Here is an 18,755-nt window from a genome sequence, read left to right as displayed (position 1 = left end):
ATGGCCTCATAGTGTACCAAGTCCACACATCTTGGCAATGTGTGAAGAGGCTTGCAACCCCAGGCGTGAACGGGTAGCACAACTCGTAAGTAAAGATGTACCCCCTCTGCAGAGTGTAAAACGGTTATAACCGCCACATGCTCATGAACAAGAGTAGCTTGGACCCTCACATGGTTAGTTGGTGGTATGGTTGGTTTGGATGGGTTGTTTGGCTCTAGATGATGGATGTTTCACCTTGAAGTTGGGTCTGGGTTGCAGACTCTCATCATAGTAAGTATGTAGTTTAATAAAATATGACCGACTAAAACTTGTGCTTGCAAATTGCAGCTAGTTCTTGATCTAAACCTTCATTTCCTTACCTCCCACACTTTTCCCCTTCAACCTCTACTATGTCTCTCTCTCTCTCCCTCCATAAATGCTGCTCAAGTGATGAAGGCCATGAAGATCTAGGAGTGTGAACCCCCGGTTGATTGTCTGTGGTCATGGAGCCTGCTTCTGCACAAGATAACAAGCAATAATTGTACTTTTCTTTTAGACCACTAGGTCATTTTGTGATGTTTTAACATGATATGGCAATGTATCTCAGATGATGTACTCAAACTTTATGTATGTAATATGATCATGACATACATAAAGTGAACATTTGGTTGTGTTTATAAACCCGGGTGTGACACAGACTATATGACCTGTGTGAACCTGCTATGCAAGTTGTGTGTTACTTTTATAGTAATGCATTTTACTCCAAACAAAGTCTTGAATGAACGAAATATATATCGTTACTCACTTTTGTAGTTATGCACTTGGTAAAATACATATGGACCTAACATGTTGCATGTCACATCTTGACCATTAACAGAGGTATCACATGTAGAGAACTCACCATGGTTTGAAGGCACATTGTCAGCTATGGTTTGTCGCATGCAAAATATCCCATGAAACATGATTAATGTTTTCTTTCAAGTTTGTCACACACTTCATGATAGGTCATGTTATTCTTTTTAACACACTAGCAAAAAAAAAATACATTAGTTGTCACTTAACGCACCTATCACAATACATCATGCAAGAAGTTAGATCTAATAGGCCATCTAGGAAAGTTAGGTCTACCTAGTAATTTTTCCCTTATTTATCCTATTTTCCAAAAAAATAAATTTAATATAATAGTTATATTCATCTATTAGCGTGACAATTATAATAGTTATATTCATCTATTAGCGTGACAATTATAATAGTTATATTCATCTATCCCATATTCATTTTGGAGTACCATAACAATTGCTATTGAACAAATTATAAGAGTGACCCCATATACAGGTAGCGTGCTTGGTGTGAAAATACCACTGAAGGCAAATTGGTAAGTATTACAATAACAATAATAGTATCGGTCATGTTTATATTCATGATGCAAAACTTGAAGGAAATAGTAACAAATCCCATGAGTTAACAATGCATTTTATCATCAAATATGTTGATAGTATCATTTGTAAGTATAGACTTTTAATTTATAAAAGCAATGCATCGTTTTTCCATTTGTCCATAGAAAAATTGAGAGAGTAAGTGTTTGAAATATGCTTGCCCTGTTTGTTCATAGAAAGATTGAGAAAACAGCCATACATAGCCCAAGAGGCATAATATATTATGTTTGCTACTGGATAACCAATATAGAAATTAATAATTTTTCTATGAAATGACAAAAAATCTCATGTTCAGGTTGAGCTAACAAACAGTTGGCCTACATATATACCCATTGGTTTTAAGTTAACAACATACAATCTAATTGTTAACTCTAAACTCAAGATATGTAGAAGAAGTTGCGTAACAATAACCAAGGCATCTAAAAAGTAAGTAAATGTCCAATAAACGTGTGCACTTGATGTTAAAAAATATCATCCAAATAAAGTTTTGATCTTCAAAATTGACTAAAACAAGTGAATTGTTATAGTGAAATAATCGATAATTCTTATGAATCTAGTAATAGAAAGAGTGTTACAAAGATTTTATTTTGTTCATGCAACCACTGATTTGCTTCTATATAAATGGCGAGGCATTCACTTCTTGGCAACACATGGTAAGGTATATTGTGCTTTGGACATGTGTCAACATGTGTCTTACCTTTAGAGACAAAATAAGTAGAACTATAATTGTAATCCATGTAGATGTCCAAACATTTAGTATATACTTCACCTTTTAGATAGATTTATGAAATATTTGCTACAACATGAAAACATGTATGATTAATATCAAAGTATTGAAATATAATCTGACCAACAAAATATCTAATAATTTATTAAAATCCTAAATTAACATATTCATGGTCTATAAATTCTTTTAAAAGAATATATTTGACACTAGGTCACAGTCCTATTAATGATCTAAATTTTATAAGTTCTTATGTACCATTATCCTATAAACAATGCAAAGGCTACATAAATTAATACCATAATCTTAAAGTTGTGAGCAGGCTATATAAATTTGGCTAAAATGTTCTTTACACAATGCATATTAATTTAAATTTCAAATTCATAATAGGGTATTTAATTCACACCACCATAATCATGCATGGACTTGACTTCAAGAACCAAAATCAAATATAGGTATCAAAGCACAAACATATAGTGAGAGAATTACATGTGCCACGATCCCTCTCCCTAGAGGAAAAAAATGTGCATACTGTTTATGCTATCCTTTATAAACAGAACCCAAGCCATTCTAAACCTCTCAGGATGCATTTTTTTAAAAAAAATCTTTTCAATCATACGAATAATGATCTAGAAAATTGCACCTCATCATGTGACGAACTGAGATCCATCGGCCTACTGCGTGGCATGGACAACTTCGGAATGGAGATAGGACAACCCACATGCTCGAATCGAGACTACGGTGCAGGATGACGTAGTCAACCATACTAAGAATAAAACTAGTCTGATAAATGAAAAGTACTCCTTTGTATAAGATTAGGACTTCACCCGTCTTAGCCAACTAGGATTTGTGTACAAATGACTTGTAACATAGTCCTCGGATATATAAGGCTAGGCAGGGACCCCAAAGAATCAATCAATCCCAATTCCCAACGCAAGGCAATACACCACACATGGCGTAGGGTATTATAATATTCAATGAACCTATCTAAATCGTGTCTCGCGTTCACCATCGAGTTCCTGATCTCAACAAACCCATCTAACCAATCTACTACCTTGGGATACCTTCGGTAGGTTGCGAGTCTAAACAACAACATCGTATAGATGAATATCCAACATCCAAAGCTAGAGCCTAACATGTACTGCAGCTAACAAGCAAACAAATTTCCCAAAGTATAGTAGAAAAGTAGTAACCTATTGACTTGGGACCATAAATATTCTATACATCGATGTTCACCCTTCAACCAAGATCCAATCAATATTGATCATGTAGGATGGCTCTACATTTTCCGTTGCTAAAGAAAAAAATGTTTTTTAACTACATCCTTTTTTCCACTAGCATCCGATTCTTCTTCACCAGAATCATCAACGAATAAAATCTTTATCCTAACATGAAGACAAAGAGCAAGTATATGGAGAAACTTAGTAACAAGAGGAACAAGTTAGCATCAAGCAATAGAACAACAACATGACACCCTACTTCTTCACCACTTTCTTCATCCCTGCCTGATCTTTGATGCTTACATTAGATTGAGTCGAAAAAAAGAGGTTACTGTTGGCGATGTCCATGTGGATTAGATCCTTATTATGGAGCATTTGCGTCATATGAGCGCCCATGGCTTGCCTAAGTAGGTTGTCCGAGGCCGCTTTCTTTCTTTAGAATGTGGGGTTTAATCTCATTTTTTGTATATTTAGGCATGGTTCAAGTTTATTATTAAAGTAGGCAAGTAGATTAAACGTGCTTGTAGTCAAGCATTATGTATTTGAGTCCTTGTAGGACTGGTCATGCATGTATCTGTATGAAAAACATGCATGTCGGAAGCAAGGACCCAAATCAAGTCCGATTTAGAGTCTATTGTCATATACTAGTTTAGGAAGTAGATGTGCAAACAAGGAAGTTCAGACCATAGATGAGATGGACTCGAGCCTTGTATGTCCGCACGATCAAGGTAGAGTTGTATTCCAAGTACAAGTGCTATGCTTCTGTTTGGACTATAAAAGCAGAGCAAAGCATCAGTATTTTGAGGACGTAGGAAAAGAAAAGGAGGAAGAGCTAAGCTGTTGCAGTTCTGGAATTGTGTGTGTTTTTCCTTCAATTCTTTTCTCTCCAAATTCGTTTGTGATTCTGAGCTCAATTCTTTTCTCTCCAAATTCGTTTGTGATTCTGAGCAAAATCAACAATTGGTATCAAGAGCTTGGTGAAGCGAAGATGGTGGGCACGTCAGGCGCATCGCTGTGCAATTCTACTGTCTTTGTGATGGCTTTCAACCTCACTATCCATAATCGACTAATTTTTTAGCCATGACAACTAAGGTACCACTTTAATATCTGAACGCACGCACAAACACACATCTACACCCACACACACTCACATATGCTAAACCTACAAACTATACATCCACCACCCATCCTTCTGGTTATCGATGAAATCATGCAGCGCTTCATAGGTGACGGGCATGTCACAATACCATTATGACTCCACGTGTACGTCGAGAAATTGCAGAATTAAATTTGAAAATAAATCCCAGTGGGACATCCAGAGTCGTTGCCGCTAGGAATCAAACTCGGGTGGGTGTGCTCCTAGCAAGAGGCATCACCGTCATGCTGCACGCACATTCATGGTCATCATGGAATCTAATTATGCACAATTTACACCCATCAACTATTTCAATCAACCCTAAACCACAAAATCACGTCGAGCACCATCCAACTACTGAACCCATACAAATTTGGTCCTTTATGTGGTTTCAAAAATGTTTTCCATTTTTTAGGAATAATAAGAACTTTTTTAATCTAAAATATTCACAACTAATTTGTTTCAAATTTAAAAATATGAAACTAGAATCAACCTTTTTTTTTCTAAAAGTGTACCGATATGTTGAGCATTTTGATCTTGTTTCCTCATATTCCTTGTGTTTTACTGCTTGTTGGTCTAGTCATGTCTGTTATTTATTTAAATTGTCATTTTCCAAATAGTTGATTACTCGATGTTTGATCCCCAGCCTTGTTTAAAACCTATAGCCTAATCATGTAACCACATAAAGTAAAGTTGTAGTGATGAAATGCCTAAATAGGATCTATATGTAGTGGAGCATGGCACTTGTGTGGTTGGTATCGTCTTCTAGATCTTCTGTGTACACTTACAGTCCACTTAAACTCTTGGTCCATCTCTAGGTTTTATACAATGCAAAAACAATAATTTAAATAAGCAATTGGCACAAGTGCTAGCAATAAAATAATAGGGTGAAGTAACAAATAAGTTCCAAAATAAGTACAAAATATACCACCAAAAGATAGATTAAATTTTTTGAGAAAAAACACATACACGTTTCATATTTTTCTAATTTGAAATAAATTAGTCATAAATTTTATTAAACCAATTGCTTATTACTTTTAGAAAATAGAAAACTACCTTCATAACCACTGGCCAATTTTTTCCGATTATGTCGTACAGGTCTGAAAATTAGACTACATCATCATAGTTGGAGGGTATAAATTTGATATTTTTCTTAAAAAAACAGCAAACATATGTTACTTGTCAAAGTACACAAAAAGTTAATATCTCAGTTCACTTTAGTTTTATCCTAAAGTCAAAATTGACTAATTTTGATAAACTTTATACAAAAATACAATAACATCAACAATTCGAAATAAATGCACTATATTTTATGGTAGATTTAATAAAATTAAATTTTAAGTTGTAGATATTTTTCTATAAACTTGGTTGAAGTTAAATAAGTTTCATTTATGATAAGGTAAAGTGCATTATAATTTAGAACGAAGGAAGTGCACGTCAACAAAATAACATGAGAATGGGCAACACCGATTAGAAAAAGAAGACAAATATGTTATATGTGAAACCCATAATTTAATACAGGATCATATTAAGGATAAAGATGGAGAATATATTATATATCTGATTCCGGTGAAATAAAGATGAAGAATATATGTCTCGTATACATGGCACCGCTGTTGCGCTACGCACGCATATCGGCGTGTGTATATATCACAATTTTTTTTATAGTACTCTTCTTTTTCTTGCTAGGAGAAATTAAATAAAATTACTTGATTCCCATTGGTAGACCTGTTGGTATACCAATGATACATAGAACGAACACATGACCTAGGAAGATTTCTCTCTACTTTGCCGGAGGCCATAAATTGTGAATGCGACACGGAGATTGTGGCGATTGCATGTCCATTGTTGCGTGACACCATAGCCGGTCGAACTTTCCTCTGTGATCATGATCATTGAAGTAGTTGAGTGCAATGTATGAAATAGCAGGTTATAGCGGTTAATGCTAGCTACCGCTATAACAGTGTTGTACTAATTAGTGGGCTATAGCGACACTATAACGAACTATAGCGGATAGCTCTACGCTAAATCTCATAGCTCACTATTTTGTACATTGGTTGAGTGTCATCTCAACCAGTTCTTTATTAAGGTGTCCAGGTGATGTGCGGCTCGCCATGTGGTGCTGAAGAATTTCACCTTGCAGCCCTCGCAGCTCGGAGTTCGACGCAGACGCCTTCAATACTGTCTGTGACATCCCGGCCTCCAAGCACGTATCAGGGAAGTAGGCCTTACCAAATGGTACTCCAGCGTGCCAAACATCAACCTGCCAGTTTCTTAGGCATATCGGCGTGTCCGATCTGCGGTTGACGACGCGGGCAGTGAGGTTGAAGCGCGGCGGCGACGAGGGTATCGTGTCTTGCGGGCCCGGAAGGCCTGATGCCTCGATGCCGGTGACCTCCACCTGTTAGCAGTGTCCAGACGACGCATCTTCCACCGAGTACATGATATTATGGTGCATTACCAAGCAAAAGATCACCGATGCGAGCACATAGATACAAGAGATCGCGAGGCCAAGCTGCATTGCTACGAAGTCTAGCGCGAATTTCACCCTAGAGTCGTGGCGGGCAGGGAGTCCCTCGTAAGCGAAGTCCAAGAACGGGTGTCCAACGCGTCGGAGACCTTCCATGGCTCGCCTAGCGAAGTTTGTAGCCAGGGCGCGCGTCTGGAGAAATTTCGCCTATAGCCCATGTATGTATTGGTCCTGTGCTATTTATAGTCACCTATTGCAATTGTTTCCGTCATCCATACGGATCCGGGTCTTGCGTGGGCAGAGGCGGCGGTACTGATTTTTTTTAAACGTAAAGGAGCAGGAGCACTGTCATATCATATAAGGAGAAAGATGAGTGAACTGTTTATATAAATAAGATTACGTGATGAAATATAAACTCCGATCTCATAGCTCTAAGATGCACTATGCTGCTCCTGGTCGACACTCGGCGTGCCATAGGCCTTCTGTCGAAGTCGAATTTCTTCTTTGATGAAGAAGAAAACTTGCAACTCAGAGCACTGAATTCCATCGAAAGGCGGCACTGGTTTTTGAACTTGGACTCGAATCGGATTAGGGAGTCCGACGACGATTAGCTCGGAACACCGGCCAACCGAAACGGATCCTAGCTGGCTGCGTGGCGCGCGTGCTATAGCTATTTATATTCGAGACCGGCGCGGCGGCTATCTCTGAGATTCGTTCATAGATCGATCTCGGGGGTGTCATGGCCGACTACGCGAGAGTGAGACCCGACCAACGAGGTGAGAACGGCGAAACTCCTCCCTTCGTTGCATGGCTCCTGGTGGTCCTGCGCCTTCGTCCTGCTGTTCTGTGGCTCGGCGTACCTGCTAGGCCGGGTTCGCTACGTGCACCCTCGCTTCTCTGTCCAAGTGCAAGGTCTCGAGAGCCTTGATGCGTCTGTCTCGGCGCCGGCCTTCAGCCTCACCATCCATGTGGACAACAACAGCATATGCGGCGAGTCTGATGGGAGAACACGGCCGTGGTCATGTACTACAACGAGACGAGCGTCGTCGGGTGGAGCAGACTGCCTTCCTTCTGCGTGGGCAGGTAGTCGGCCGTGGACCTGGACGTGTCTCTGCCGAAAGGTGGCGTCTTACTGTCCCAGAGGCTGTGAGACAAGATGGTGCGCGACCGGCAGGGCCGAGGGATAGAGCTAAGCGTTGAGATCAAGCCGATTGATCCCAAGGACGGTTCCAGGACATGTATCCAAGTGTGCGACACCATGTTGGGTGAGCGTTCGACCGCATCGCCGTGCATCCCGTTTTGTGGGATAGCTTCAGCCAAGCGCTACTTTTAGCATTCAGTATGTATATGAATGAGATACACTGGCGCACTCCTGCCTCTAGATGTCTGTATGTCGACTTCGAATTTTTGATGTTGCACGCCAACCACCGCGTGAAAGAGGTTCTGTGCCAAGGGGTGTGCCCAGCGACTGCTGGCATTTTTTTTAGTTTGCTGCTCTAAGTATAGTATATAGGTCAACTCTTTTCTGTGCACTGATTGATTTGATTACTGAAAGCCTTTGGTAAAGAAACGCATGGACTCCATGTTCAAACCTAGTTTCTTCATAAATTGTCCAACACATACTAAAGGGGTGTTTGGGAGGAGGGGCTAAACTTTAGCCCTGTCACATCGGATGTTCGGATATTAATTAGAAGGACTAAACATAAACTAACTACAAAACTAATTGCAGAACCCCTAGGCTAAATCGCAAGACGAATCTATTAGGCTACTAATTGCAGAACCCCTAGGCTAAATCGCGAGACGAATCTGGCTTAATAGATTCGTCTCGCGATTTAGCCTAGGGGTTGTGTAATTAGTTTTGCAATTAGTCTAGGTTTAATATTCCTAATTAGTGTCCAAACATTCGATGTGACGGGGGCTAAAATTTAACCCCCTCCTCCCAATCTGCATTAACTGCACCATGGGCATCTTGTGCCACCTGCGTAACTTTCTTCATACCGTCAGTTAGCGCCTTCTTACAATAACTAGGCATGTTGGCGTGCGATGTTGCGCCTGTTCAAAGAAAATATTAGTAGTTTTTACCTTATATCAATTTGCTAATATAATTGCATATTTTTGCAACAACTGAAAATTTTCTTTAATTTTTTGTTCTTTATGCAGTGCTCAAGCTACTATCTGTAATCGGATTCTAAATATGGTTTAAACTCAATCTAATAAAATAATAATTGTAGAACTCTTGCTCTTAGGTGCAGCGAGTAGGAAGAAGAAGGGAAAAAGAAAAAAAACATGGTGAACAGTAGTGTGGGACCCGCATGTAACATTGTTGTGGGACCCATAGATGAATAATGTCATGAAATGATAGGACCCAGTCATCCAGATGAACGGTGTTATGAATTGTGCGGTGGGGCCTATCATTCTAATAGCAGAGGAGCTGAGGGTGCTCCAAATCCAGGACCTTTAGTAGATGTAGTAAATGAGAACAGATAATTTTGGGTCTGTTCGCTTCAGCTGTTAAGCCAGCTGAAAAGCTGAAACGGCTGATTTGTTGTGAAAGGAAAACACTGTTTGATGGCTGATAAGCCGGCTGAATAAGCTGAAGCGAACAGGCAAGCAATACTTAAGCTCTTCACAGTTCATGCACAAGTATATAGGTCAGTCTACAGAAAAATGAAATGATATTAGAACTTAGAGAGACAATATTAAAAATTCGAACAATCTATAAAATAACAATTACAATTTCTAGTGCGGATATGTTTTGGTATGTTTTATCTACCCTATGCGCGGTTGGGATTGGAGATCCTCTGTTCCTCTAGCTAGGGTTGCCTTCTATCCAGGTCAATGGGGTTCCTTTTTTGTTCTCCTATGTTGTCGCTCGATTCCTTTTCCGGGTCGTCGACCTCGTCGGTGTCATCGGTCTTCTACTTAGCCAAGAATCCAAAAGTGACTGCCAATATACCCCAGCGGAGAGATGTCTTGCAGCGTTAAAAAGCTGGAGGTCTCGTTGGGCTGCTTGGTGGAGCTCCTCTTCTCCCGATTACGGTGCTCCTTCCCTGACTCTGGCGGATCATGAAGCGGCGCTCTAACTAGGAGCAGCGGCAGAGGATCCGAGGATTGCTACGTCAAATTTATTTTTCTTCTAGGTCCTTTGTGTAAGATTGTGCAATGGAGTTTGTGTGCTGAGGCGTGTTGTAACTTTGATCTTCTCCAGGGTGATTTTTGTAAACTTCATGGCAATCTAAATATATGGGCTCCAGCCCCTTCTGTAAAAAAATTTTGAACAATATGATCAAGTAGAATATATATAAATAAAAAGATACACATAAACACACAAAACCAAACAGCAGAAAATGTAACAAATCCAATATTTTGTACCACGTGTTTATCATATTAATTGATTCATAGGACTACCATTTCTTACTAACGGAGGAGCTAGAAACTTTCTAAGACAGCACTGTCTACCCCTACCTAAGTAATAGCTTCATGGCTCAACATACAGTGTAGTTTCGGTTGTATCAACATACAAGAAAGAAGAAACAAAGTGCGGTAGCTAGAGGCAACTTTTTTTAGTCCTCAAACAAGTCTATATACTGTGTAGTACAATGCTAATGTTATTATCTTGCATAGAGCAGGAAATGGAAGGAAATAAAATTGGCGTATGCATTTGATTTGTAAATATAATATTGCAGATGATAAAATCATGTGTAGGGATGAACCTATAAAAAATTGTAAGATTAAATTATTATCTACTAATTGTTGAAATACTATTATAATAATGATTTTCAAATTCTTGTAGTATCTATGTTTATTATTAAAATGTTGCCATTTAGTTTCATGAAGAATGGATAATCTGCACAATAACCTAAACATTGGCAGTTTACTCCATGAATAACACTTTTAATTAATTTATGAGGGAGACATTTTTTATTATAGATCTGAAAAAGAAAGAGCTCATACCTTGAATTTAGAAATTGTGACAGGTTCAAATCCGAATGGAAAGTCAGTTCTTTGTTAATTCTTTTGGCATGAACCCAACGTTGAGCTGACACATGAATAGCAGGACATGTCTTCCTTGCCAGGATATATGATTTCATTGGTTCAATTGGACAGATATCATTTCCATGTTGTGTACTTGCATATGCACCAGTTGATAGCTAGCAAGCTTATGAGCCAAAGAACAGCCAATAATTTGAGCCAAAACCCCAAATTCCTAACCTACGAAATTTGATATTAGAGAACAAGTACTATTGCATGAATATAATCACGGAAGCTAATAAAAATTAGGAAAAAAATATAACATCTTTCTTGCTTTATTCAATGATGCAAAGTACTCCCTTACATACAGATGGGGCAGCCTCTGATGATGTGATCACTAACGCTTCACCTTCTTGTGGTGCCGGCAGTAGGTCCTGCCCCACATGAAAGGCAGGGCCTGCACGTCTACATGGGTAATGATTGCTCTATGTGTACAATAATAACTTGGGCCTAAGATGGCAGCAACAAATGACTGCCAGTGGTAAGCTGTGAAGTAGAAAGATCTCTTATACTCTTATTGACATTGGTGGTGGTCGCGCTATAAAATGGAACACGAAGGTGATGTTGGACGCAATCTTGTCATAAAAGATATATAGATGCATCTACATGCATCTATGGAGATGATTTGTACAAGTTATTAAAATAACATTGACTTGTTGCATGAAACTAAGACAAAGTGAAGATTGTCTATTTGTCCCCGTTTGACACCCTCTCGATTCTTCTTCACCCTTATCATTGGCAATTGCAGAAAACATGTAAGTAATCGCCATAAGCAAAAGTCAAGTACATGGTGACAATTGTAGCTTCCCCCAAGAGTATTCTAGGCTTTAACCGAATCCACAAATATCGGCAGCAAAATAATCTAAGGCTTTATGATAACTTAAAAGATCTAATATTATCGTGAAATTCAGATTGTATATATATAAAAATTAACCCCAATATAGGGTAGCTATATATGCATGAGTGGATTACATCCATAGATAGGTAGATATGTAACAGAACCAAAGTTAACTTAAGCCAAACGTATTGTAGTTAGCTTTAGCGCAAGAGCAAGTAAATTAAACATCTCATCCAAAACAGTTATTAAACTATTACCTTCGGTCTAACCCAAAGTACTACTGCCCTATTAAGCCCAGATCATGCCACGCTCTGCCATTATGTGCAAGAGGTTTCTAGACATGACCACAAAGAGCTCTCTAAGGAGGGTATTTTAAGCACATGTCTAGCTATCATGGAGGACAGATACACTAAATCTAATCAGTGCGATTACATAAAGCATGCTAAAAGACTAATCTAGAATTGCGCTAGGAATAATCATATCCATGATAGTAGAAAGCATAAAAGTAAACACTCAGTCGGTAATAGATCGGAAGACATGATAAACTCTATTCAACATTGTATACATTATATCATCACCACCTATATATATCATATCTACAATGATGAAACATGTAGCTCCTAAACTCCAGTATGATCATTTCGCTCAGGGTGATCACACTGGCTAGAATCTAGCCTAAGTCATATCCTAGACAAATCAAAGACTTGCAACGGCCATCAACTTCGTATGGTGCGTGTCATTTGGTTTTATTATAAAATTCTAGTGGATGGATCCCTGATTTGAATCGAGGAACCCCCTCTATTTATACCCTGAGCAAACCAACACCAAATCAAATTGTGTCTGTTAGTTCAGTGGATGAACCGATTGGTTCACTTCCCTTTTTCACCTTCCCATGTTCCAATTTCACTCATCTTCAGGCATGCTAGTCCTGAGATCTTATGTAAACCTCTGGTTCAAATGGTACGTCAAATCAACGTCAAAATATTATGTGTTGGTTAGCACAATGCATGGTGTGTCGGCCATTACACCTTCCATTTTCATGTTCTCATGTATCTTTCATACTAAGTTTTGGATATGTAAGTGTTAAGTTCTTTTAGAAGCCTCCTAGATTAAGGTTCGTTGCCTTCGTATACAAGGTCGAGATTTGCACCATGCCAGCCAACATGGGTCCAAATAGGTTCTTTTGGGCTTCATTTTTCCTGGACTTACAGTTCTAGATGGGCCCAACTAGTATGTAACTAAAATGAAAGACAATAAATTATCTCTATTCTTGAGCGTCAACATATTACCATCGCTTACTAGCTATTTGTGTCCTTAGATTGCCAGCACTTGCAAGAAGACGATATGTATGAGACTATCTGGTAGTGAAAAAGTCACATGACCTAACGGTCCACTTCAACGACTATGATTAATAATGGGTACTACTAATATGTAACAAAGTTAACATGTCAAAATAAGAAGGATGATCATCAATTGATCCATACCATAAAATAAATCCACATCACAAACATGAGTATATGAGTTTTACCATGTCATATTGACCATCGCCGATTGATTCTATCAAAGGGCATGTTTGGTTTAAGCCCATCTAGTCCAGCCAAATTTTGGTCGCGACCAAACTATGGGCTACACCAAAACGTTAGCAAAGTTGTGTTTAAATTATAGCTTGCCAAAAATTGCAAAATTTACTCGTCTCTTAGTATGCAATGTAGGGTCCATATGTCATTATTTTGTTTTGTATCGAAATATAGTTGAGTGATATCTTGTTTTGTTGGTTTAATTGGAACGGATATTAATATGCAATTATTAGACTCTAATCCCTCCATCCCACAAAGAGTGTCCTTTTAGAAAATTTAGACACAATAGTAATCATAACAAATAACATCAATTAGCCATTTGATTGGTGCTACACACTTCTCTATATGTTCCATTTTATTTGTGTGAGTGTTCTTTTAATTAGATTAGTCTTTCTAAAGGTACATTCTTTGTGACAAAAATTGAATACTAAAAGGATACTTATTTTGGAACGGATGGATGGAGGGAGCAAGTTACTTATGCGCACGCCAAAAATTTGGTTTGGTTAGTATCGGCAGTGAACCAATCGTGCCCTAAAAGGCTTTTAAGTTGGCCAATTCGGTAAGCGAAAATCATGCTGTCGTAAGCACACAAAATGGTACCTTTTGAAGACATTAATATAACCACTTGCGTACTGTACATTTACACGAGAGTCAAACAGTATCGTCACTTTGGAGCACATTATTGTTAGCGGGTCTGCCCATGTCCTTCCACTGGCAATGTATATCTCTGGCGATGTTGAGGGCGTCGGACGACGCGCCGAGCAGCCCCCGCTGAGAGAATCCGACTGTGTAGAGCCCGTTCTTCCCTCTCCCGCCGTTGGGAAAGGGGGTCTTGGGCATGCCTTCTCTCGTGAACACGTTACCTCCATCATGCCAAGTAGAAGATAACGAGGTTCATGAGCAAGGTCGCAAACAGTATACTCCTACATGAAGAAGAAATATTGTAAATGCAGCAAGTTATTAACTTGGCTGATTCTCGTTGCACACGTTGCATACAAATCGACCGTTCACCTTGAGGTATCGACAAGTATCTATCCACTGGACCCAAAGCGTATATCCAAACTCCCGAGTCCGTATACGAACCCGTCGTCCTCACCCTAGTCCTTGGATCAGCGCCAAGCCAGCGTTGGGGCCCCTGCTCCTGTGCCCGCGCCCATACCCCCGGGGTGACTCACTGACTCGATCACTTGGGCGCGGGTGAACACTTCGGGAGAAAGGAACGCGCGGCGCAGCGCGGGGCACGAGCTGCGCCTGCGCGCCCGGCATACACGAGAAGGGCAACGGGGGCAGGATGGCCGAACAGGGGTGACGACATGATGCGCGCTGCAGCAGCTGCTGCTCTGCTCGGCAAAGGGCAGGGCCCCGAACCAACAAACAAGCGAGTCCTTTTCGCCGGCGTCACTTTTCATCTTTGCCTTGCCCCTCGTTGCAGTACTAGGAAGGAGGAATGGGGGAGGTGAATTTACCTTGAGCCAGGACGGCACGTTGCTCCTGTACCCTGTGGCCAGTATTATTGCGTCGAACTGCTCCTCCTTGCCGTCCGCGAACCTGACCCCGCTCCGGGTCACCTCCTTCACTGCTCCCACTACCTGGCGATCATGTTTCGCATCAGCAACTCATTCAGCGGTAGGTTTGATGCAGGACGAGAGGTTAAAAACAGAGCCCGCTTCTCAGGGGGAAACCAATCGCAGAATTGGTGTGTGTGTGTGTGTGTGTGTGTGTGTGTGTGTGTGAGCAAGGCGAGCCTTAAAGCCGGGCTGGCATGCCAGATGAGGCACAGGCCCACGACCGCGCCCGGCCCGGGGTTCAAATTCCCATGGTTTGACTGGTCGTGCGTGTGGTGATTTTCTTCTTCTACTGCTGCTGCTCTCCTTTGGTGAAAGCATGGTGTAAATGCAAGTAGGCTGCCACTAACCTTAATTTTGCCGGTTTTGATGTGGCCTAGCGTCCCGACGTCCAGCACCGGGGTCCTGCCGGTGAGGTTCTTCAGCTCCATGGGCCCCGTCTTGGGCCGCCTCAGCCCGAGCTTGCCCGTGTCGCCCAGCGTCAGCCGCGCCGCCGCGAGGAGGATCCGGTCGACTACCTGGACGGAGAACAGCTTGAGCAGCGCCATGGCGATGCCGAACGTGGAGAGGCCAAGCATCTCCCGGGGTAGCACATGGACCTGCGCAAAACGCATCACATACTTGTAGCTTTAATTTCTGATGCGAACGAAAGAAGAGAGAACAAAGACGAAGAAGAATGTTATGGGTGCTGAGCATGGCACGGGACAAGACAGAGACATCCCCAACACCGTACCACATGTTAGTAGGTCTAATAATGCTTAGCGTGCCCAAATATGACCACGCACATTAAGGCATGCCCCAAAAAAGATCGCAGCAAAAACAAAGCGCGACGCGCGCAAAGACAATCATCCAAGGGGAAAGTGCTCAAGCAGGATGGCACAAAACTCGCAGCACTTGTACTTTCGCTGTCCAAAGCAAGACAACGGGAGTAGAAAACGACGGGTCCTAGCTAGGACTAGGAGTAAGTAAGTAAGCACGGGGATCATTAGTTACCGTGTTGCGCACCACCATGGAGGGCTTGGCGCCGTGCCGGCACAAATCCAGGCTGACCTCCATGCCGGAGTTGCCGCACCCCACCACCAGCACCTTCTTCCCCGAGAACACCTCGCCCGACTTGTAGTCGCGCGTGTGCATGACGCGCCCGGCGAACCGCGGTGCGCCGGGGAATTCCGGCTCGCGCGGCACCGCGTTCTCCCCCGTAGCCACCACGAGCCACCGCGCCAGGAGCAGCTCCCCGCCGGCCAGGCGCACCGCCCACGCGCCGGCGGCCGCGTCGAAGGCGGCCTCCTCGACGCGCGCGCCGAACCGCGGCGCGACGCCGGCGGCGGCGGCGTAGCTCTCCATGTAGGCCACGAACTGGTCCTTGGACGGGTACGCCGGGTAGCCCTGCGGGAACGGGAGCAGGGGCAGCTCGCAGAAGCGCTTGGGGAGGTGGAGCGTGAGGCGGTCGTAGGTGCGGTGGCGCCACGTGGACGCCAGCGAGTCGGACATCTCGAGCACCGTGGCTGGGACGCCGCGCGCCGCGAGGCACGCGGCCGCGGCCAGCCCCGACGGGCCCGCGCCGACGATGATGGCGCCGGGGACCCACGCCGGGCGGCGTCGTCCTTGCGCCTCGCCGTCCATCGCCTTCGAGCCTGCTGGCCAGGAACCGGATGGGTGCGTGTGTGGCTGCGTCCTTCTTTTTACCGTGTGGAGTTTACTGTGGGAGGGGTTTTATAGGGGTTCTGGGCAGAGAGCACGTACTACTCTTCATCGGCTGCAGACTTGTAGGGCTCTTGCAGCCGGCGAGCTCGTCTCGTAGTAGTGGTACTAGTAGGCAGAGTAGGAGTATGTTTTTCAATTAATACTTCTATTTCGTAGTGGAATGGAGCCGTGTGACGCGAGTTCATGGGGTTTTTCCGCTTGGAAAACGAAATGTGAGTGTATGCTCCAATGCTCGCACCTCGTGGTGAGGCATGGTCCTCCACGCTAGCTAGTCATTGTGTATAGGTGGGTGGGTGTTACTAGCTAGGTCCTCCGTCGTCTGCGGTTGCAAATTTGGAATAGCACTTGTCACTCTCGCGCGCGCATGTGTCAAGGTCACTCTTTGTACTTTTCACAATCGGTTTTGGCTTGCGTGATTCAAATGTAGGAGTGGTTGCGGTGGGGGGAGAGTGGGAGCATCCTATACCCTCTAGCCGCCTGTATTTCAAGTGTGTTGGTTAGTGGATTAATGGTCCAAAGATGGGTGTTGCTCCTGTTGTTTAAGGTGGTACTACACCTTAGCAATTATCCTAGTGGACGAGAATTAGTGGATGGAGAGAACAAAAATAGTTCTTGCTTGGGAGAAAACAAAGCATTTTTATCAAAAAAAAACAAAGCAATTATCACCACATTAACCAATCGTATGCACGCATTAATAAAATTAAGAGACAACCTTGTAGGTAAGCCATTAGAGAAGTTAACTTCAGTGTAGTATATAGATTACATGTACACTCTTACAGATAAAACTACATATAAGCATTAGAGACTCCCTAAACACAAAGACAGAATAATATTATTATTGGGGGAAAAAGTATTTGAAGCTAAGAGTAGTATACTCACTTCGCTCCAAAAAGTGTTACTCTAGTTTTGTCCCATGTCAAACCATCTTAAGTTGGACCCAACTTTATACTAAAAATGAAAATATTTATGATATCAAAAAAGTATCATTAAATACATCATGAAATATATTGTCATGGTATACCTATTTGATATCATAACTATAAACTTGGTCAAACTAAAGATAGTTTGACTAAGGGCAAAGCTAGAACAATACTCTTTTTGGATGAACGGAGTAGATGATAGGAAGCAACAATATGGAGTTATTGGGGCTAAGAGTGACTTTAGGGAACTGGGATATGTGAAGGTATCAAAACTCCGATCATCAGTTAGTTTGTATATATACTGACATTGAATATTTACAAAAGGTATGTGTAGATTTATATCAAATATAGTTTTGCACAATCATACAATTGTGTTGTGGTTTCTCAATGTATTATGTTAAACATTAGAGATCAAATTGTGTTCTAAAGAGACCAAGTCGTGCCAACCTTTTCACGTTCTGAAGAAATGTATATATACAGGTAGAGTATCCATTCTCGCATACATTCTACATATAAACCAAGTCACTTTATTTGCTATCAAAAGTTTAATTCGACACGATCTAGATTTGCACCATCGTCTCCATCCCTATCGAATTAATGCATAATCCTAGCCCACTCCCACCAAGCTGCTGCCACCACCCCAGCAAGTCTCATCCTACTACTTGGCGCCGGCCTCCCCAGCTGTTGCTATCATCGATCCCCACACACCATCCTCCTCGTATGTCTCTAGCGGCTCTTTCCACTTCACCTTGCAACGTTTCACTTTCTTGAAACCCTTTTTTTTTAAAGATTCTTGAAACCCTTTTTATGAACAATGGAACTGCTAAATATTTGTTGGTGTTGCCAGAGTGGAGGGCTAATAGAAGTTTTAAAAAATGAACGATAACATTCCTAAGGACTCGTTTGTAATTGGCAAAGCATTATATGCGAAAACCACCCTGCAAAAAACTCAAAGGCTCCATCCAAGTCAATCGCGTGGCGTCCTAGAGGAGAAATCGGTGGTTGAGATGGGAGTAAATGGAGCGTGCAGCCGGCCAGCGGTGCATGCAGAGAGGAGCGAGCGAATGGTTGTAGACTACGGTGCGCGCCTCCTTGAGCTTAGGTCATTTGATTCCCAGGGAGAACTGCGAAGAATATTGACAACGTTCCTCTACC

General features: G+C 41.9%; 1 protein-coding gene across 1 annotated transcript; it reads right to left on the bottom strand.

The window, feature by feature from the left end:
• Positions 1-14,005: 14,005 nt before the first annotated feature.
• Positions 14,006-16,755, bottom strand: LOC101757867 (probable indole-3-pyruvate monooxygenase YUCCA4). The gene is made up of 4 exons (XM_004971975.3): positions 15,970-16,755; positions 15,327-15,575; positions 14,878-15,000; positions 14,006-14,281 (listed from the first exon to the last, which is right to left on the bottom strand). Exons 1-4 carry the CDS (start codon positions 16,597-16,599, stop codon positions 14,063-14,065), a joined length of 1,221 nt encoding a protein of 406 aa, XP_004972032.1. The 5' UTR covers positions 16,600-16,755; the 3' UTR covers positions 14,006-14,062.
• Positions 16,756-18,755: the final 2,000 nt, after the last annotated feature.

The sequence above is a fragment of the Setaria italica genome, chromosome V (assembly GCF_000263155.2).
Source record: "Setaria italica strain Yugu1 chromosome V, Setaria_italica_v2.0, whole genome shotgun sequence".
Lineage (NCBI taxonomy): Eukaryota > Viridiplantae > Streptophyta > Magnoliopsida > Poales > Poaceae > Setaria > Setaria italica.
The sequence above is the reverse complement of the archived record's forward strand: the minus strand, read 5'-3'. Positions and strand labels throughout refer to the sequence as shown.

Bases quoted from the DNA above. Each gene is read 5' to 3' on its own strand.
- LOC101757867 (XM_004971975.3), bottom strand. From the start codon at position 16,599: ATGGACGGCGAGGCGCAAGGACGACGCCGCCCGGCGTGGGTCCCCGGC. The intron at 15,576-15,969 runs GTAACTAATGAT...CGTTTTGCGCAG, and splicing joins CCATGGTGGTGCGCAACACG to GTCCATGTGCTACCCCGGGA. The intron at 15,001-15,326 runs GTTAGTGGCAGC...CATGATCGCCAG, and splicing joins TCAAAACCGGCAAAATTAAG to GTAGTGGGAGCAGTGAAGGA.